Consider the following 19994-nt stretch of genomic DNA (forward strand, 5'->3'; position numbering starts at 1 on the left):
GAAAAAAGTCAAGTAGTAGCAGGTGAAAATGAAAAAAAGACTATGGGAACACAGATACTTCCAGAATAAAAGTAGATTATACTATAGTAGAGATAATATTTATTTATTTTCAATCTTGAAGTTTCTTTTTTCTCTTTCAAAAACATCAATATCAACCCAATATTTTAAAAAGGTGCTTAATGCCTAAGTGACTTACAAACTGAAAGAAATTCGTTAAAGAAACATGATTCACAATGAATCACTGAAACATAGAGCTTTGACCAAAGAGTGGGGTTAGTCTAAGTAGTTTGAATTTAGGTTGTCAGCTTTTAAAGCTCCCCTGACTTTCAGTGAGGTTTGGAATTATAATACTAAATTCTGTAAAATCAAACTCAGGCTCCCATGTGGCTTAGGGTTTTTTGACAATTTTAATGGGTTTTTTTTTGCTGTATAGGAAGACACAAGCACATATCACCTCCTTTTAAATATATCGACATATCCAATATACACATGCACATGTATACTATACATATACATTTATCTACCAAGCCCATAGATTCAAATTATACTCAAATGAAAAATTCTTCACAAACCTTTGGGAACTTCATTAGTATTTTTGCCAGTAACCTGTCTCCCCAGGACCTAGCCTAATATTCCAAATCCATTAAAAAATTAATTACCAATCTCCTTAAAAGGCATTTTCTTTCCAAATGTAAAACTTCTTCCTTTTCCCATCTGCCTGAAATTTATGTAAAGCTTAAGCTGTTTTTATCAGTGTCTTGCTAGTAATCTTAACTTTAAGATATGGGTTCAGTATACTTTGAGTGAGAAGTAAAAGGTTTTTTCAGAAAAGAATGGTTTTGGCAATTTAGTGTCATATTTACCACTTTATTTGGCTCTCTTCATGTCTGGTGCCAGAAGGCTAAGCTTAAACTCTGTAGTCTAATATTCTTTCTTTATAGAAAACATAGAATAAAGATGCTGAAGAATTTTTCTCTTGGTTGGCCCCTGTCTATGTGAGCACTGAAAGACTTTACATATGAAGACACTCAACAGGCAGTCCCAATATGAATTTTAATTCTATGCAAGGTAATTCAATAGTTTTTCACTTTTTTTTTTCCTGTAAAAAGTACTGCAAGGAATATAACATATTGGTATAAAGCTTTCATATTTGTAATGCCCTGCACAACACAGTCATGGCTTCGATATACCCAATACAGGCATTCCCAGCTCATGGAAATGAAAGTTTCTCCTCACATGATGGCAAGACATTATGTTTTTCCCTCTTATATGCATCTGTATTTACAAACATGGATATATAAAGGCATAGAGTCATTCACAGTGTGAACATACACACCACATACACGCAAGCTATTTTTGAAGAAACTGCTAAGACATTTCAATACCAGCCAAACATATTTATCTGAGGATTAATCTTCATCTATTGAATCAGACGAGAACACTGCCATGCATACAATTATTTAATTAGCAGCCAAATCCTCTGCCAGTCAGCAGCCGTTCCAGGCATACTGATGGGGCAGTAGATGCAAATCTCACAGTAGTACTGCTTTTTCTCATTACTACTGCAATTAGCACTTAAATTGATGCTTTAAACATACTAATTTCTGGAATAATTCAGGATTTGTATGTTACCTGGGATCGCCTCACTGCAGAGACGACACCAGATTGCTACGCAAATTGAAGCACTTTTGAGCCAAATAACCATCATCATATCAGACAGAGCCAATTTGCATTTGCTTTTAAAGATAACAGAATGGCAATTTATGCAAATAAATTAAGTAAGTTTACTTCTGAGTTCTCCCTGAACTAATTATAACAATGTTCTAATTTTTTATCACATCTGAAAGTTGGACTGAAATCAATGTGTATTATGTTAGAAATCTGTTGTTAAAGGAAGCCTTTTTTTGATGTCAATACATTTTCTTAATTCAAAATTTTGATGTTAATTTGGTTACAAATGCAGATGTCTGTTACAGACATTTAAGTACTTTTCTTCTTGTTTGCATATCAGTAAAAGGTTTAACTGAAGCTGAACAGTCAAACTGTCCTTTTAAACATTCAAATAAAAAACATTTGAAGTATAGCTTTTGAAGTTTTCATCTTTCCTACATTTATTTGAAATCAATAGGCTTAGAATGTGATGAATGCTATGGAATATAGCTATCCTTTGCTGCGAATGCCTTGAAAACGAGACTTTAGCAGCTCAACATTTTGGAACAGAATTTTTTTTCCCTTGCCCGTGAAGTATGAAATTCTCATCTTCTTTTTCTGTTTCAAACAGAAAATGAGTGCTGGATCTTTTACTAAGAGTATTCTCACAAAAAACGGTGTTTGACAGACCACTTCAGAAGCCAGCTATGATGACATTTGCAATGCCTGTATTCCTAGTGCAGAGCTATGACAAGGTGGATAACACTCAGCAGATTGAATGACCTGGAGAAGCATCTTTAGAGCTGAGAGATGTGGTAATATCAGCCATAAACCAGAGTCTGCTACTGCTTAGCAGGGAATAAGTGAGAATAATATTAAGAAAACAGGCAGAGAAGAACTTCTGTAAAGCCAGCAGTACCTTGAAATTAGAGCAATGAATTGTGTTGCACTTTTATACAGAATGTCACATGGTATTTACTGAAGGAGAGAGAGTATTTCTTTGCCCAACTGCTCTTCCTTTCCAATCACAATGATAACGGTCACAGATAGAAAGTGTTACCTGTGAAATGTGTGCTGCTGGCAACTCACTGTCCACAATGGAAGCAAAAACATTCTCTTTTCCTTCGCAGGCAGCCATTAGTTCGGGAAGACACTCGATAGGTCCTTGGTAACCTCCATGCACACTCTTCCTTTGGCCTTGGCTCCACTTCCTGATACAGACAGCAAAACATATGCCCAGGGAGGGAAAGCAAACATTTGTATTCAGTTGTTTTGGTGGTAAAACTCAGTACTGTGTTCTGTTTTTAAAGGGTGGTCATTTATTCTTGGTTAGCATTAATTACTGCATCATCTAAGCATCTATAGAGCTTTGCATTATCTATGATGTTAAGATGGATACTAATGTAGTTTTATAATGGATTAAAATAAAGAGATAATTAACATACAGAGTTAGATTTGTTAGGACTTGGAACCCTTCCAGTGGTCTCTTGTTAATTTGTCTGGAATCACGGTTCTCAAAATAATCTGAGGGGGTTAATTAATCAATGAATATTGAAAACAGAAACAGAAAATCCATTTTGGAAAGCATCACTGTGAAAGACAGAGTTCTGCTTCTGATTCGTTAACGAACATTCTCGGGCACAACCATACCATTCAAAGACCATCAGCAGCGGGAAGTAGAAATAAATTGGAAACCTGCTAATGCTTAAAAGAATTACATACCGAAAAAGGTAAAGATGCTGGAACTCTATGTTTGGCAATGTAAGCAGGGATGAGTCATGTATCCATCTACCCTGAACCACCATCTGCACCAGGTTGGTTATGTTCAGAGCAGTCACCAGCCAGCCATGATGTGCTGCTACATCCAGCATTGCCTAAGCAAAGGAGACACATAATATAAAAAAACCCCGCAAATGCAATTGCATACCTCGTTCATACAAGGAACAACATGTGATTAATGTTTGACATACAGCGATTTCTAGGCCTTAACTTAAGAATTTACTTCAACCTCTATTGATGGCAGTTAGGCACCTTTGGAATTAACCTTGAAAAAAGACTCTATCATTGTCATCAGCTCTTACTCTCGAAATGGTAATTTACACAATGGTTTTGGGGGTGAGAATCGAAGGTAGACTCTTTTCCTTACAAATAACTGCTCTTTGACATGACACAACTCAGAATGAAGGGAAAAAATCTCAACATTTACTGTAAAAGTTTACAATTAATGGTAGTATTTATATTTTGACATGACAGCTTTCTCAGAATTACATAATTTTTCAAAAATGCTTGAACTAATTAGGAACAACACCAATACATTTACATTTGTTCAAAAATTAATACAAATGGCATTTACCAGTAGCAATTATTATTTCCATTTGAACTTAAAAAACACCTGGAATTGTACTAGATAAAAGCATTAAAATTTAGCTTAGTAACATATTAGAGGTTTTGTTCAACACTGACACATAAGTTGAAATCTTGAAGAAAGCTTACAAAATAGCTTATATTTTACCTATAGTGAGTAAAAATGATCTGAAACAAAATGGATTTCACCCTTTGCACTGTAAACAGTTGACTGTCTTGAGAATGAGAGATATTTGCCTGCCTCTCCTTTGGCATCTCTGTCCTGATCCTGAAAAGCTTCCCCAAAGTACACAGAAAACACAAGCAAACAAAAACTCTCTATGCAGCTATACATCAGATTTCAAAGTGTTAAAAATCATCCTGCCTTCCATGCCTCATGAGTTTCTGTTCCATTTCTACTTCCCATGTTTTGACAGTAGAAATAAGAGGTATACTGTTTACTAACAGTATACGTCTTATTTGTATAAAGATCTAAAGCTAATTCAGTATGGATTTTGCACTGCAAATGGCCCTATGGACATGAAAAAAATGGCTCTGCTTGCTTTTTTTCTTGACTGGACTTACACTCTGGTTAGTCTGAGAGTGAATTCGAGAGTTTTTCTAAGGGGAAAAGGACCAAACATGAAAATTTGGTTTCAACTTTTAAAAATAGTAAATGCAGCTCTTTGGATATATATAGCACACTTTCCACCCTGTCTAAGTACATTGAATGAATTATTATGATTTATGAAAGCATTTCAGCTGGTGAAAAAAATAATGTTATAATGTATTAACTGTCTTGCTTATTTTGTTGTTCAATAACATTATAATCACAATAAAGTGTAGGTTCTCATATTAAAACACTCTGATTCACATTGGAGTAGAAAGTCATATATTTAACAGTCATTCTCCATGGAGGGAATTTAATGTTTGATTAAAATACCAGAAAATAGGTTTTTTTAAGAAAGCAAGGAACATGGATGTATTGAATCAGGTGTACTGAACAGTTTCAACATCTTTTAAATACCATCTTGGTGTTAGGAGCATTGTAGTTTGATTTTAGGACTAGGCTTCAGATATTTCCATGGGTTTTTCTTGTAAACACAAATGATATTGTTTTATACTTACTTAGGCAGCAGATACCTGCACCATTTTAACTTATTTTCCAGCCACTAGTGTAATGAGGAGAAGCTGTCTGTGTAAGTCTTTACATTTAATCAAATGTTTTACAGACAAACAAAAGGCAGCATTTACTTAAGGCAAACTAAACAGTGAAATCTTCTTTAAACAAAGGAGTTGTTTACACACGCAGAGCGATTTCAATTAAATTACACTGATTCTGGAGAAATACTGACTTTAAAGACACAAGTTAGTTTCACTCCTGGCCAAGTCACACAGTTTATTTTAGCAGTTTACAATGCAATTTCAACAGGTTTTTTTTTTTTTCCAGATCAGGGTGATAAGATCAGTGACACTTAGAAAAATATTTGAAGTGTTACCCTGAATTACCCAAATGTTGTCTCATTTCTCATGAATTGTGGATAAAGGGCCTTTCAGCTAATAAAGATCCAGATTTAATATTTGATTTTTTGGAGGAAGAGTCATAGCATCCTGAAACTCTCCAACATTCCTAATGACGCTAAAACCAGTACCTCACAACACAATCTTACTGGTTTCCATTTTCTGTCTTTTCACTTGGCTTGCCAAAGTGATTTCCATGTAGGATTGTTTTCACCATAAAGAAAATAAAATTATATTAGAAATCACATATGAAAGGAGAAGCTTTGTGGCCTGCAGATTTATATGTTGGTTCACATGATTTTTACTTGCATAAGGAAGGAATTACTCTCAGCATCAGACTGGAGTCAGTCTTTGAAACTTACAAGGTGAGTTGCCCTCTACCCGATATCACATTTTAAAGTATATTGAAGACTATCCATACAGTACAGTCCATGTTTCTGAGCAGTCTGTATTGCTGAGACCGACTGGTATCTGCCTCCTGTTCTCCACTACCTGATTCTTGCTCTTTTTTGCTCTTCTGACAGCCTGAAACATCATGTTCCCCAGTGATGATACTGCTGTACGTATGTGAGGAATAACGGGTGCACAAATATCCTGTATTTTCCACAAGCGACTAGAAGAATACAGTAAGTTGTATTCTTAGTCAGCATGAAGCAGTGGTATTTCATAGAATGCTTCTGGAGATGCACACATAACACTGTCTACATTGTTTCAGTGTGGGTTTTTTTTTTTTTTTGGTAAATGTTTTAATTTTTTTTTAAATCAATCCTTCTCCCCCCTTTTAAATAGAGGTTTGAAAAGGGGAAAAGAAGACTGAAGATGTAAGAGAAAGATAAATCTAAAGCAAGCTATACTTTGAAATTAACTGGAGGATCCTTTCACATAGAAAATCTCCTAGAAATTGATAGAGGCCTGCAGACAGATATCCCGTAGGGAGTAAGGAAAGCCTGTGTGTGTGAGACTCTGTGTTCCACATTGTTATAATGAATCCACACGGCAAATCCTCTTTTCCTCCTTATTTTCTGCTTCTTTACCCATAGAATTTATTCACAGCATCTCTATCTGGATGTGAAATCCAAGACAGTGACATTGTGAAAAAGTCAGAACAATGGTAAAGTTGGCTTGTTTCATCTGCTGCCTTGGAAACCTCCACACATTTTGTTTTCCTCTAAGTGTAAAACACGGAGATGCTTGATACTTCAATGGTTGCTGAAATTCCCATAAATACTCAAGGTAACAAATTGAGTTATTCCCCTATCTCCAACCGTAAGTATAAGCAACTAAACAAAAAATATAATACAAACCACAAAATTTTAAAGTATTTAATATTTATATTATCTGATGAATAATGTATTTAGTTTCTCTGGTTTATCTAGTTGCTACTTGTTTAGCTTGTTATTTTTAAGTCAAAACCAGTATAATTTCATAGAAACTTATGGCTTTTTAAGCTCTTATTTTGCAAAATAGCAAATAAATTCTAAATATCCAAGAGTGGGTAAGATTGGAACAGATTAAGAGTATTATTCTCAATTGGGAAATGGCACAAATTGGTTATCTGCCTTCCTAGCCTTAAGAATTTAAAGCAATATGGGATAATTTCATCACAGAAATTTAAAAGAAGAAGATGGTGAATGCAACAAGTGAAACAGGAAACAGTAAAGATACTTTAACTACAGAAAAAAACCCCATGTATTTTTTGGTAAATCAACAAATTAAATAATAAAAAACCAAACCGAAACAAAAAACACCCCTCTAAGCCCACCACATTTTCACCTGAAGCAGAATAAATGGGCTAAATAGATGGAGTCAAGTGAATTACTGGTTGTTGTAATAGAAAATGTGTTTACCATTCTCTTATTTGGGACTTGTTCTGTGCTTAGGAGAATTAAAAGCAGATGCATATACTGAGATGGGTTTTCATGAAAGATTCAGGCAATAGCTCTTAAGCCTTCCCAATGTCATACTTGGACAGTTACAAAGTAATAACAGCAATTAGTGACACCTCCTTTACATTTTGTCTGTTGCTATCAAAACCAGCTTGGCTTGTTCCAATGTGGGAAGCAACAACCTATTAACCATGGCTGGGGCAGCACAAAAAAGCCAGTGATCAGCAGCTCACTGATGTAGATGTTGTCAGGTATGGTAAAAACTTTCATTCTGATGGTACTCAGAATTGAGTGTCAAAATATTTAGATCAAAATCTTGCTATTGCTGTCATCATTCCAGGAGTGCATTAAGACAAGACCGTCAGCATCTATGATCAGGTTGTCATCTTCTGTTTTACAGGAGCAGCAGCTGCTTATCCTTAGGTACGGAATGATTTAAACTGATCAAACTGTACCTTTCTGGTCTTACATGAAGCTGAAATTTAACAGTCTGTCTCTTTCTAGCCAAAGTTATTACTGATACTTGGAATTTAAATGATGGTTTAGAACTCCCTAGTTTGAGGGGAAGCAAAGATGAAGGCAGGTTATGGAAGAGGTGAGTGTGTGGCACTCTCACTGACAGCAAAACATTGCTTTTCTCTGGTGTTATTAAGCACTTCCTATATGTGCTCAAAATAAATAAAATAAATTGGAACACTAAATTGTTCCATAATGAACATACTCCCCCCCCCCCACATTCACCCCCACTCAGGAGATTTTTCAGGCTATTAAAAGAATTAATTGCTAAATTCTTTATTCTAGAGACTTTTAAACAAGTTTTTATAAACACTGTTTTTGGTATTACTTTCACATCCTTCATTTGAAAGTCAGATACTCTGGATCACTCTTGTACGACTGGGTAGGCGGCAGGGGACCAGACTAAAACTAGCAGAATTTCTGATCTACACAAATGACTTAAATAGCTTTTTCCTTTAAGATAAGCTATTGAAGTGTTAAAAGTGATACAGCTTGCATCTCATTAACAGAGCTTGCATACTGCTTAGAATAATTTCTTCTTTTTGAAGTCACCTGTCCTATAACTCTGAATATACTAAACATTTTGACTTAAATCCTGCAAACATAAATGTTAATATTTTGTGGATAAATTATATTTAGGGAAGTGCCAATGAAGCTATAATGACAACTGCTCTGAAAACAGAGGCAAGCTAAAGAAATGTAAGAAATGCCATTCCACTTGAGAATTACACCTGTGACTACTCAGTTAGAAGCTGAGTGCCTACAGTACTTCCATTGGTGGCAATGAGTTCGTGGATAGGGACTAAAACTTCAGGTGTACTCAGGGTGAGTTACATGGCTCAAATTTTATCTACTCTTAAAAGGTTAATCTTATTTTTAAGCATCAGAGCTTCACAGACTATGATACTTTTTTGGTGCTTTTATTAATGAATTTAAAGTTTAGTCTAGGACTAAATTTCAGTTATATGTAGGAGTTTAAATCCACATGTCTATTAAAATAATTAGAATTGTGCCTACTTCAGCTGTTTAAGACTACAGAATTTATGTGACAAATATTTATAGATAATAGACAAAAGGGTATGCATTTTAGTTATTTTTCTAAAAACTATGAATTCAGAATAATAATAAATTTTTTTGCACATGCTTCCAATGTAGGAAGCCTTCCAATACATAAGATTATATTATGATCCATGTGTGACTTGATATTCCGCTAATAGAATTAAAATATTTTTTCAGATGTTAAAGTGTGCCATGTAATTTAGGATTCATGTTTTTATATAAATCATGACTATGCTACTTCAATTACATAGCCCAGAAACAGCAACTGACTTGAAAAGTTGGAATTTATTTGAAGAAGTATTACAGAGTTTAAGGCACCTTTGGTACGTATATAACAGTAAAAGGGGTATCTACAGAACCTTTGAAATTCAGAGGTCTAGTTCAAAATTACTTTTTAGAAATATTTTAATCTGGGGAGGGGGAGGAGTTCTTTCAGATCAATTAAATCATCCTTGCACAGCTGCGTGGTTTCAGCCTACAGAACATCCCCCTTGTAGTTCATCAGAGAGATAGTGAATAAGTTGTAATTAATCCTATTCAGGAGGCACTCCTTTTATACTGCCCTCTATATCCTACTTCTCTTCACATTTTTTTTACAAGCATATTCAGTCTCCTCTTCCATATGCTCTGCTACCCCCTATGAGAGACTAATTCTTCATTCTCCCATCATCATAAAGGTCTCACTGATGTATGCAAATTACAACCTTCCTAGCTGCTTCACAAGATTCCTATCCCTGTATTCATCCTTTAGCCTCCATAGTAACACTATTAGTATTTTCAGAACTGGAGAAAGGACAAACCATTTACTGTCTACATTTAGTGGAGTGCAACCCTTGGGTTCTTACTGATTTCTTTTAATAGTATTACAGAAATAAAAGCAGCTACAGGGTGTGATACCAGCAATGTAAACTCGGTAGGGCATAGCCCAACACTCAGAAGTCATTGAGTCCATACAGCAAATTTATTTTCAAATTGCTAATTAATAAATTGATATTTTCTACTATACCAGTGAACTGTAAAAAGAAAAAATGTTTTTGATAAGAATCACTTTGCAATAAATCGCAATTTCCTAACATAAACAATGTCTTAAAGCCAGCACTTGTTTCAAATATTACACAAATCTACCAAAACCATGGGTACACAGATACACAGCATCTTTCTTATAATAAATATGTTATCTTTACAGTTTAGGGTCAGTTTCAAAGTAGGTATGTAATATTTTGCCAATATTCAAAAATTTTTGAGTGCATTCACAAGAATCCTTTTCAACAGCAACAGTTATTCCCAGTAACTTTCTCCTGAACTTTTAGCCCCTTAAGGTTAGCATTCAGGAAGCTCAGCTGCTGTCTAACAAACTTAATTAATCAAAAAGTCATTTCCGAGCTGTAACTATGAGTAAAAGTGCTTCAAGTGTGCTAGCAAGCCTACAAGTTAATCAAAATGCTAATGCAGTACAAATTAAAGTTGTGATTAACATTTCACAGTAGCTGCTTAAGTGAATTGATCACACAAATGGGTTAAGCATTACTCATTTCCTCCAGCCCCAACTGGGAAAAGGTTTGTCATGGGTGGGGGAGGGATTATGCACAAGCAGCACCAAGTCATCATTAAACCGTCACCAAGGTGCTTCCATACACCAGATCACTGATTATCCACAGCAAGCAAAACTCCACCACCACAAAGGAAACCCTCCCTTCTCCCACATATATACCTACACAACAAAAGCAGGCAACATTTCCAGCCCAACATGTCCAGGCACTTTCCCTACAAAGTGATCAATTTATGTTTTGTATCTATAAGTGAGCGTTGCCACGCAGTATAAGATTTTTTAATTACTCTATTATTTCCACACTCCTAAAGTGCAATAATAGCCATACAGCTACAAAAGCAGCCAGTATTTAAGTAAAATTGCAAACATTGTACTATCACTGGAATATTACTGCATATACAAAGAATAGATGTAGCAGCTGAAGAGATGTGGCCTCTGCTCTTCACTTGTTTCTGAGTAATCCTCTGCATTCTCAAGTTAATTTGATTGTCTTCCCTTCGCTCAGTAAAGCTGCCCATTTATTTATAGCTGCCAATGCAATCATTACACAAAAGCTCTTTCCCTGGACACTTCTGGACACATCTTACTTACACAACTGTAAAACACGCCTTTCCTGTAACTCCCAAAACCTTCCAGCAAGCAGTTGGCACACCTGCACTACCAACAAGCAACGCATGAGCCCAAACCTCTCTTAGGACCTTCAAAAACTTCTCCACTTCCTCATAAGCAGAAAAACAAAAGATCCAAGGGACATGGCTCTCCAAATCAATAGTTTTAGTGGCTGTTATGAACTGAGGAGGTTTTGGGAGGATGAGAAGCGCAGAGCTGAAGGACATTCTTTCTTTGAGTCTCAAAATGGCAACATGGGCTCCTTTGCCTTTGCATGGCCAGAAGTATTTTGTGTTCTACTGCTCCTTTTGAGGAGCCACCACCACCCACCCAGCACAGCTGCAGTTTAGTACAGTAAGTACTTCGTACATAAGCCAGCTCTTAGCTGAATTGGGTGGCATATTTGTGCCATATTTGACAACACTGAACGTGTACTACAGAGATGATTCTCATAAGAACTACAGCAAAAGTTGCAGTTTAAAGGACCAGAAACAACTTTACCTGGGCTAAAGCAGTATTATATATATCACCATCTAGCTGAGGAAACACAGTCCTTAACGCAAAGAGTATTTTTCTTTCCTGTCAAAATTAGATTCTCCAGAGGACTAACATGATGGGGAATGACAGGGCACTAGTGATAGCATTACAAGGTCCTTGTTACAGGGATAGGCACTTTTCCCATGCAGAGTAGTCTTCTGCAGTTTGGAATCTGTTTTCATGTCCACCTTCTCTCAATGCCCAGCTACCCTACTGAGATGTGTTTAACACATCCATCGGTAAACACTTCTCAAAGGTTAGGGCTGAGCTCCATGGCAGTTCTACTCCTGGCAATTTTAAAATATTTTATCAACGATTATAGTACAAGTGGAGGCTTGTGGCCAATTCCAATGCAAAGCCAACAACTGTCACATTATTTCTGAGAAGAGACTGCCCTGCTGAATCTGAGAGTGATGGTATTACTGCCTCAATTATCCATTTCAATTAATGCAAATATAGGCAATAGTCTTGGAACAGTAGAATAAGAACTGATCGCTGAATACACAGTCACAAAATATAAGGCTTGACAAAGGAAGCAAAAAAAGAGATTAGATTTAGTTTCATGTATTCTTAAATAAGATAGGAAAAAAAGGTGGAGTATAGTCTTTACAATAATAATTGTATTATATAAAAATGTTAGAAAAATATTTTCATTAGAATTTTTATTATTTAATGTTCATTCTCCTGAAAGGAATGGAGAAATGTTTGATTTTCAGAAGCTACTGGAGTGTTCAGCACCATCTTAATGACACCTCTAGCTTTTCTCAGTAAAAATAACAGACAGTGCTAGGCTTGAAGAGAATATATTGTCTATTGTAACTGTACTAATGGTATCTGAGGCAAATAAAAATTAAATGAGTTGGCCAAGGTCACACAGGAAGTTGAGGCAGTTTTTTTGAGCCATGGGAACCTTCTGCACTTTATCTGTGAGAGCCTGTCACTGATAACAAACTAGATTTTAACTTGACGTTTTCAGTGAAAAGCAGAGGTGTTCCTTTGGCCTGGTCAATGCCTCAGTGGCCATTCATTACAGGGATGGGAGTGGGAGCACATAGGCATTCACATTCCAAAAGGCTACATTCTGCTATTCCCCATTTTCTGCAATAAAAGGACAAAATTCTGCGTTTCATACTAGGTATATAATACTAAATTTTATCTTGCTATAATGAACTCCACCTATAGCTAACAAATGCTAACCATAGGAAAACTGTAACAGAATATACTTATTTTTTTATGCTAAAAATTACATTCCCGTATTAAGCCAGCATTGTAACTCCTCAAATTCTGTTAAATGCTAAAGACTTGAATACTTCATCATAAGTATGAACAAGAGAATTCTAACGTAGAGCCAAAACTTTTAAGACATCCAAGGAAAAATGATTTAAAAGTTGTTTCATTAAAGTATAGTGGAATCTTACCTGGAATCCAGCAGTTACATTTACCTATGTAATGCTGCTAACATGGTTTTCTGCTGAATCAGTAACAATACTCAGCCTGAAGTCACTAGCAATGAAAAAACCCAGAAGATGTTGGAGGAATGGAAGGGAGAATGAAACATGTGGGATAGGAAAGGAGTCATGGGAGGGAAGACTGATTCAGGTGAAGGACACCACAGAAGATTGGAGCAGTTTAATAGTCTGTGATGGAAAGAGGCTTGCTTACAGATCATGGCTAGAGATGGCAAATCTGCACTGCAGGGGACCTGGGATAAAGGCCCACTGTATAACCACCTATAAAAGCTCTTTGAAAGATCTTTTTTTTGTGTAACAGAAAAGTAATGCTGATATGAAAAGTCTGTTATTCATGTACCCACCAGCAAAAAGAACAGTTTATGTTCAGGTCACAATCTGAAGGTTAGCTGTACAATCTCAACACTAAAACAATTTTTAAGTAAATAAAAAAAAAATTAAATTTAACTTAAAAACCGATTCCCGCCTCACTGCTGTCTTTAACGTTTGACGATGCGCGAGCGCGTGTTCACACACACAGAACAACACCCACTGAATCTGCTCATCAGTGGAGCCTTCCATGCTTCAGTTCCTTTTCTCATAACTAACATTTTTTTTTCTACCTCTGCTGACCCAGAGTTCATCAGCAGGTCAGTGCTAAGGAAAAAGGTAACAACCAGTATTGAAAGTGTAACCCTGTCTATTGCTTAGATTCTGGGAACTTTAACCTCCCTTTGGAAAGCGTGACTAATAAGATGGAACCAATAATCTCCCGAGAGATGTAAACCATGTGCCAACTTTAAAATACAAAAGTGCTTGCATGTTTTTCTTTTTTTTTTTTTTTTTTTTTTAAGATGACTGTATATATAACATGATATAGTAGCTAACTGAAGGTTGGAGTGCCGAGGCATAATATGGAATGGCATTTTTCTTCAGTTTAAAGGAACTGTTGAATATTTCAGATTTTTTTTTTCTAAGTTACTATTGTTTCTGAAATACATATGACACAGTAGCAGGATTAAGAAAATACATTTCTTAGCAAAACAGAACAAAATAATGACAGAAAATAGTATTTAATTTAAATTTTCCCCAAATATGTAATTAACTCCCTAATGCTTACTCCACAAACATCTAAATGAACTTTATGTGATTTCTTTGAAACAAAGGTGAATTTTCTCACCTGAGCAAGTGATACTTTTCTCTGTTAATAACTGAATATATGGCATAGCTGTTTGTACATTTTCAGCACCACAATTTTATTGATTTGAAATATTTGAAACAGACTAGCATCCAAGCACTGCTGGTTACCAAGATTAGGACTGTGTAGCAGTAACGTCTGTGGTGTTATTTCTTCTTACATTCCCTAATTTCAGTTTTGCTTAATTTGATATTAGTATTTTAAGCTTGTTTTTATTAGTGTAAGTTTGAGCCTTATCCAAATTGCTGGACTGAACTGCACACAGTATTTTCTCTGTCTAGAGCACTGATTAATAGTTTCTCATAGAGCAGTTTTACAAACTGCCAGGCTTGACACAATGCTGTTTGCAGTTACCATATCATCAACAGGCTTCAAACCAGAGCAAAGCTTCTGTTTGATAGTTGACAAACAGGTCACTGAGGATATTAAAATTTGAGCAAACAAAAACTGTAGGAAGAAAGAAGTACTGGCTCTATTTTACAGCCATTGAACTCAGAAACATAAAAAGAGTAGTTTGTTGATGGCTGTCTGATCTTCAAGAACCTGTGAATGAGTCCTTGTGCAGCTCTGCTAAAGAAAAGAATTCTTCTCAGGAGACTCAGAGGGTCAGTTGTTTCCTGTGACAGCTAGAGCTCACCTTTCCTGCTGTAACTGTAACTGATCTTTTCAGATATGGCAGCACTCTATCCCAAACTCCAATTGCTGCTTTAAAATTCTTTTGAGGTGGCAGCTGTGCATGTGATTGCTTGTTACCAGTACTCTCCATGCTCGGTTTAGTTTCTGTGGGCTGCAACTGCAGTACAACTGTAAAAACTCACAAGTCTCCAGGGTGAGTTCAAATCTGTGTTTAAAAACGTGCTCTTTGACTCTGTGATCATGGGGACATAGAAGATGTGTCTTTACACTAGCTAGAGGAGCTTAGGAAAAACCTCTGCATCTTACCCTGAATCAGATTTCAAAACACTTTATATTTGTGCTTGGGAGTGACTATAGTGCTTTTGGGTGCTAGAAAAGTAGAAGTACCCGGGGAAGACAGGTTCTTGGGTACCAGCATAACAATCTGCAGGGACCACAGCCACACCAGCATGATTCTCATACAACATTCCACAACACAGAGATAAAAAGCTATTGCAAAGAAAGCAGAGGTCATTATGCGGCAGTAGATGCCCTCAGTCAGAGCATGACTGTCTTTTACTCTAAGTTTGTTCACCTCCAGTTCTGTCAAGTGGGAACCATTATGGGCATTCAGCTCCTCCCTAAACAAGGTATTATATTGTGTGGTACCAGCTCTCCACAAGATTGCAAGAAATCTTCAGATTCTTATATATTCAAAATATGAGAACACTCTAACAATAAACAGTAAGCCAACAAGAGTTACACACTGAAATGCATCACGATACCTGGCATATTCTGATTGCTTGGTCCAGCACCGTCTTTGTATCAGTTGCATAATCTGGGCAAGGCAGCATGGCATGACTGAAGTGAGCTTGCAGCAAGAGGTGTGTTTTTGTGTGTGAACTGTCAAATGAATGGGGATTGACTTCAATTGGAAGGTGTTTGGCCAGTTCACTGTTCATCTGATCTTCATTGTGTCTCACAGGCAGATCTGTGTACTCGTCAGCATTCTTAAAAAAAAATGAAAAATTAATCATTGTAATAAACTTCTGAATAACTATTACTGATTACTGAGGTATTCAAACTATATGCATTTAATTTACTACAGTTAGATTTCAACGAAAAATAGCAGCATTTAAATATTTAGAAAGTGTACATATCAAAATCACACATGGGAAAACAATAACTAATGTAATATTTTCAAATATTGACACACCTATAGAGTTTAAACATTTTTCCTTCCATATAGCTGATACTAACATTAGGGAAGAGGAAAATAAATACAATGAAATAAATATATTCATTGGATGGATTCAGTAGTAGAAGATGACCCGCAGGTATCCTACCTCATTGGGTCACAAAAACATTTTAACGTTAGCTATAAAGAAGTCAAACCCTCATATTTTCAATTTTCAGGTTGTGAGTTTTTCTCTTGGTATTCAAAACCCAGTAGCTTTGGAATAGCTCTTATATGCTTATTTTCAAATATTTTTTCAATATTTTGAGCAGTCAGTATCTAAGCAACTGATGATGAGTGATCAAAACAAAGTGCAAAATTTCAAGCAGGTGGTGAAAACATTCTCTGTGTTCCAGAGTGGTACTAAGGCTATTCATGCCAAAATGCAAGCTGTGCAAGAACTTTCTCACTGCTGCAAAAAGCAGCTACCCACTAACATGTAATCTAAATGCAGTTATAAGTAGCAACATCATAGCGGCCAAGAGGAGCAAGTACAACTGTTTTGGTATCCCAGGCAGAGATACCAATTGTCCTCTCAGGAAATCCACTGTCTTTGAAAAAAAGTTCAACAGAAACATCCTAAGAACGATAATTTAGGCTAAAGAATCAGTTTTGTGACTTAATCGGCAATCTTTCCGTCCACAAAATCCTCTTGTGCATGTACGCGTGTACATATCACTTGGAATGAGAACTATCTTTTTGAATTATAAAACTTGCAAGCAAGGTAAGAGTTTTATAATCTGTGATGTCTTTTCCATCTGTAATTTAAGAGAGCGTATTTCTTTTGTCATAAAATAAAAAGTCATTTAGGGAGCCTGAAGGGCAATGTCTTTGAAACTACAGGCTTAGCAGAGACCATCAATTTAAAGTGTTCAGGGTTTTATATTCCTCTTAAACTACAGATTCAATATTTCGCACTTTAGTCTTCAATTTCATCAGACTTTCTACAAATCCATATTAATGAAATATTCACAACAGTAAGCAGTGAAGAGTGAGGTAAAGAAAAATGGCAATTTTAGAACACCTAATTGAACTACCTAATTGACTTACAAAGAACCATATCCCCTCATTAATATCCTAAGACATAGAACCTATTCTGACAATTCCTAAAAGCAGTTAGACAGCTGATTTTACTCCTTGACAATTGACAGCACAAAATTTTCTATTTTTTTTAATGGTGCAGGGAAACTATTCTAAACTGTGATATCAATGTAAAAGGAATGGTAACCACTAGACAGTTTAAGGTTTGGAAAGAAAATCAGAATGTCATTAACTTATTTCATATCTCAACTGCAGATTAGAAGTGAAGACTGAATAAAGACAACTGCTGCTTAATCCTGGATGTCTCTGCTAGATCTCTTGTGAAAACTGTGGTCATTTATTCTCTGAACCTAAGGTCACAATCTTTTTAAGCCCTATAGAAGGCTGCATGTTTGCTTCACTCTTTTTATTTAACTGGCTTCTTCTTCAAAGATATTTTAAAGAATATTTACCAAGGAGATTTTTTACTTAGTTTTGCTTTGCAGTTTAAAGTAGCAGAAAGAAGGAGGATCAGCCAAGTCAGTCCATACCAACTGGTACCCCTGAAAATGCATTTTCCGTAATTCTTCCCCAGCACATGTTTTATTTACATCCAAAACACTCCTCTTATTTTAAACAACTTGCCTACTTAATTTCCTGTTTGTGATCATTGACTGTAAGTAAGTGAGGTTCATTTTCTTATCTGCATCATGTAGGTAATTAAAGGAAATTGAGAATGGGTAGTGAAGCTTTTATACAACTGAGAATGAAGCTGAATGGAGGGCACCGAGGTCAGCAGAGTCCATTATATTTTTATGTGAGAGGCCGGTATGTCTGCCCTGTCCTTGTTTGCTTAGTGTAGGCTGGACAGACTACTAACTGCAAATCTGTTTCTCTGATTTGCCCAGCTGTCCTTGAATAAAGACATCTTCCATTGCAAAACGTTAAATGACAGTGATTGACAACTTTGTGATGAACTCTGCTTGTAACCCCCTGCTACTGTTTTCAGGTTGCATAAGAAAAGACAGAATAAAGAAACATCCTTTGTAATCACCTCAAATGGGCCCTGCTGTTCACTCAATATTTTTTCATTTTAGTTTTCCTTTTCATTGCAAATCTCAATCTGTTCTGTAAAGGCTGTAGCTTCAACTATTCCACACAACATATAATATATGTTGCTTTAGTACCTCATATCTGAACGCCGTTCTTATTTCCATGGGTGAGAAAACAGATCAAACTACATATCAATCATTAATCTTCATTCTAAAGTCAAGAAACTTAATACAAGCTTCATAGTTAAACCACAAAACACTTCTGTGCATTTTTCACTTTCTTTTCTTCTCCTCTTAAATCAGAGCTGTTGCAGGCCATGTACATTAATAGGTTTACAAGCACCTACACAGTTAAGCATAACTTTGCGTATATCAGGAGATAACCAGGAATTTTAGCTACAGGTTCTGCAACTGTGCATTTGGTAGTCATGTCACATCTCTCTCTCCTACATTTCCGTGATGGACTTTCCCAATAATGTCTCCTTTAGACATTAAGGGCATTAGAGACTGCTGCATCAGCTCAAGGGTGTAGGAGTCATCTCAGACTTACATTTCAACCTGCATGCGACACAGGGTGCTCGTATAGGGACAGTAACTTGCACTGCTGGTGAGAAATGTCACACACAGACCTGCATAATCCCAACAGTTACATTTTACAAGGCCAAAGGGCTATTCTAGTAATTGAATTCTGTTTCCTGCATAACAGCAGCCACAGAATCATCTTAAAAGTCCTGTCTACAACATCATGCTCCAAATATGCAGCTTACCATCCCCCTTTAGTTGAACTGTTAGAATAGCCCTAAAAGAAAACAGCTCATACTATTTGAAAAGATAGCTTTTGCAGTTTTGTGGTACTATCAGGCACTTGAGGAGCCAGACGAAACTAAAATTTAAATAAGGTATCCAGCATGGTGAGTACTGTTCTCTGCAGAGTCCACAGGATTAAAACCCCCCCAGATTTTCTTTCTACCTATAAAAAGTGGAAGTTCGGCCGAAATTACTGATTTATAATGAGAGCTGAGCTGTAAACTTATACCACATTTAGATCTTCAAAAATTTTTTAAATCTCAAGTTGCCATGTTGCCACATTGTCTACAGGAGAGGATACTTGCGGACCACAGACAGAAATGGAATCAAGGTGAACTACTAAAGCAAACTTGAATATTTTAAGTGAAGCTCAATCATGGGAACAGTAAAACTTATAAAGTTAATGAGTTCTAGACTTTAAAGAGCAGTTGATTAATTTGTAACAATGAGGGTCTAAACCAAACCAAAAATAGTCTCTCACATTCCAGAGTTGAACCAGCAGTCTTTTCTTTAGCAATGTTATTGAAACTGTCTTAGAGTTGACTGTCTGTATGTTCCTTTCCTATATATAGATACTGTGAACCCAATCAGTATATTGGGTTCTCACCATATTTTCAGCTTTAATAAACTTGCAACATATTTTGCTCTCCTTCAAGTTTCTGATGTCAAAAGAAACAAGACAAAGAATTCTTAGAACATTTTGCTATAAAATAAACAGTTTTTAAACTAAGTATAAAAAACCACTGCAGCAGACTAGTACTAAATTAAATACTAATGTAAAAAGAGAAAAGACAAGGATCATTTTAAGGTAGTTCAGTAATTCCATTCTCTTCACCTGAAACTTGATTTAAATTACATAAACTTCTCTAATAGTCTAAGTACATGCTGAAGTACTGCAAAAATGATACTTTTGTGAATAGAATGAATAAGCTACAATAAATAAATGT

At 36.0% G+C, this 19994-nt stretch overlaps 1 protein-coding gene across 5 annotated transcripts in view; it reads right to left on the reverse strand.

The window, feature by feature from the left end:
* Positions 1–19994, reverse strand: part of ASCC3 (activating signal cointegrator 1 complex subunit 3) — a 249137-nt gene that overhangs the window by 5974 nt on the left and 223169 nt on the right. For all 5 annotated transcript variants that reach the window (XM_038133665.1, XM_038133663.1, XM_038133661.1 and 2 more), the window contains 3 exons: positions 15717–15941; positions 3373–3524; positions 2711–2861 (listed from right to left, as the gene is read on the reverse strand). In XM_038133665.1, coding sequence (XP_037989593.1) covers positions 2711–2861; positions 3373–3524; positions 15717–15941 — 528 coding nt within the window. The remainder of the gene's footprint in view (positions 1–2710; positions 2862–3372; positions 3525–15716; positions 15942–19994) is intronic.

This window comes from Motacilla alba, chromosome 3 (genome assembly GCF_015832195.1).
Source record: "Motacilla alba alba isolate MOTALB_02 chromosome 3, Motacilla_alba_V1.0_pri, whole genome shotgun sequence".
In the NCBI taxonomy this organism is placed as follows: domain Eukaryota; kingdom Metazoa; phylum Chordata; class Aves; order Passeriformes; family Motacillidae; genus Motacilla; species Motacilla alba.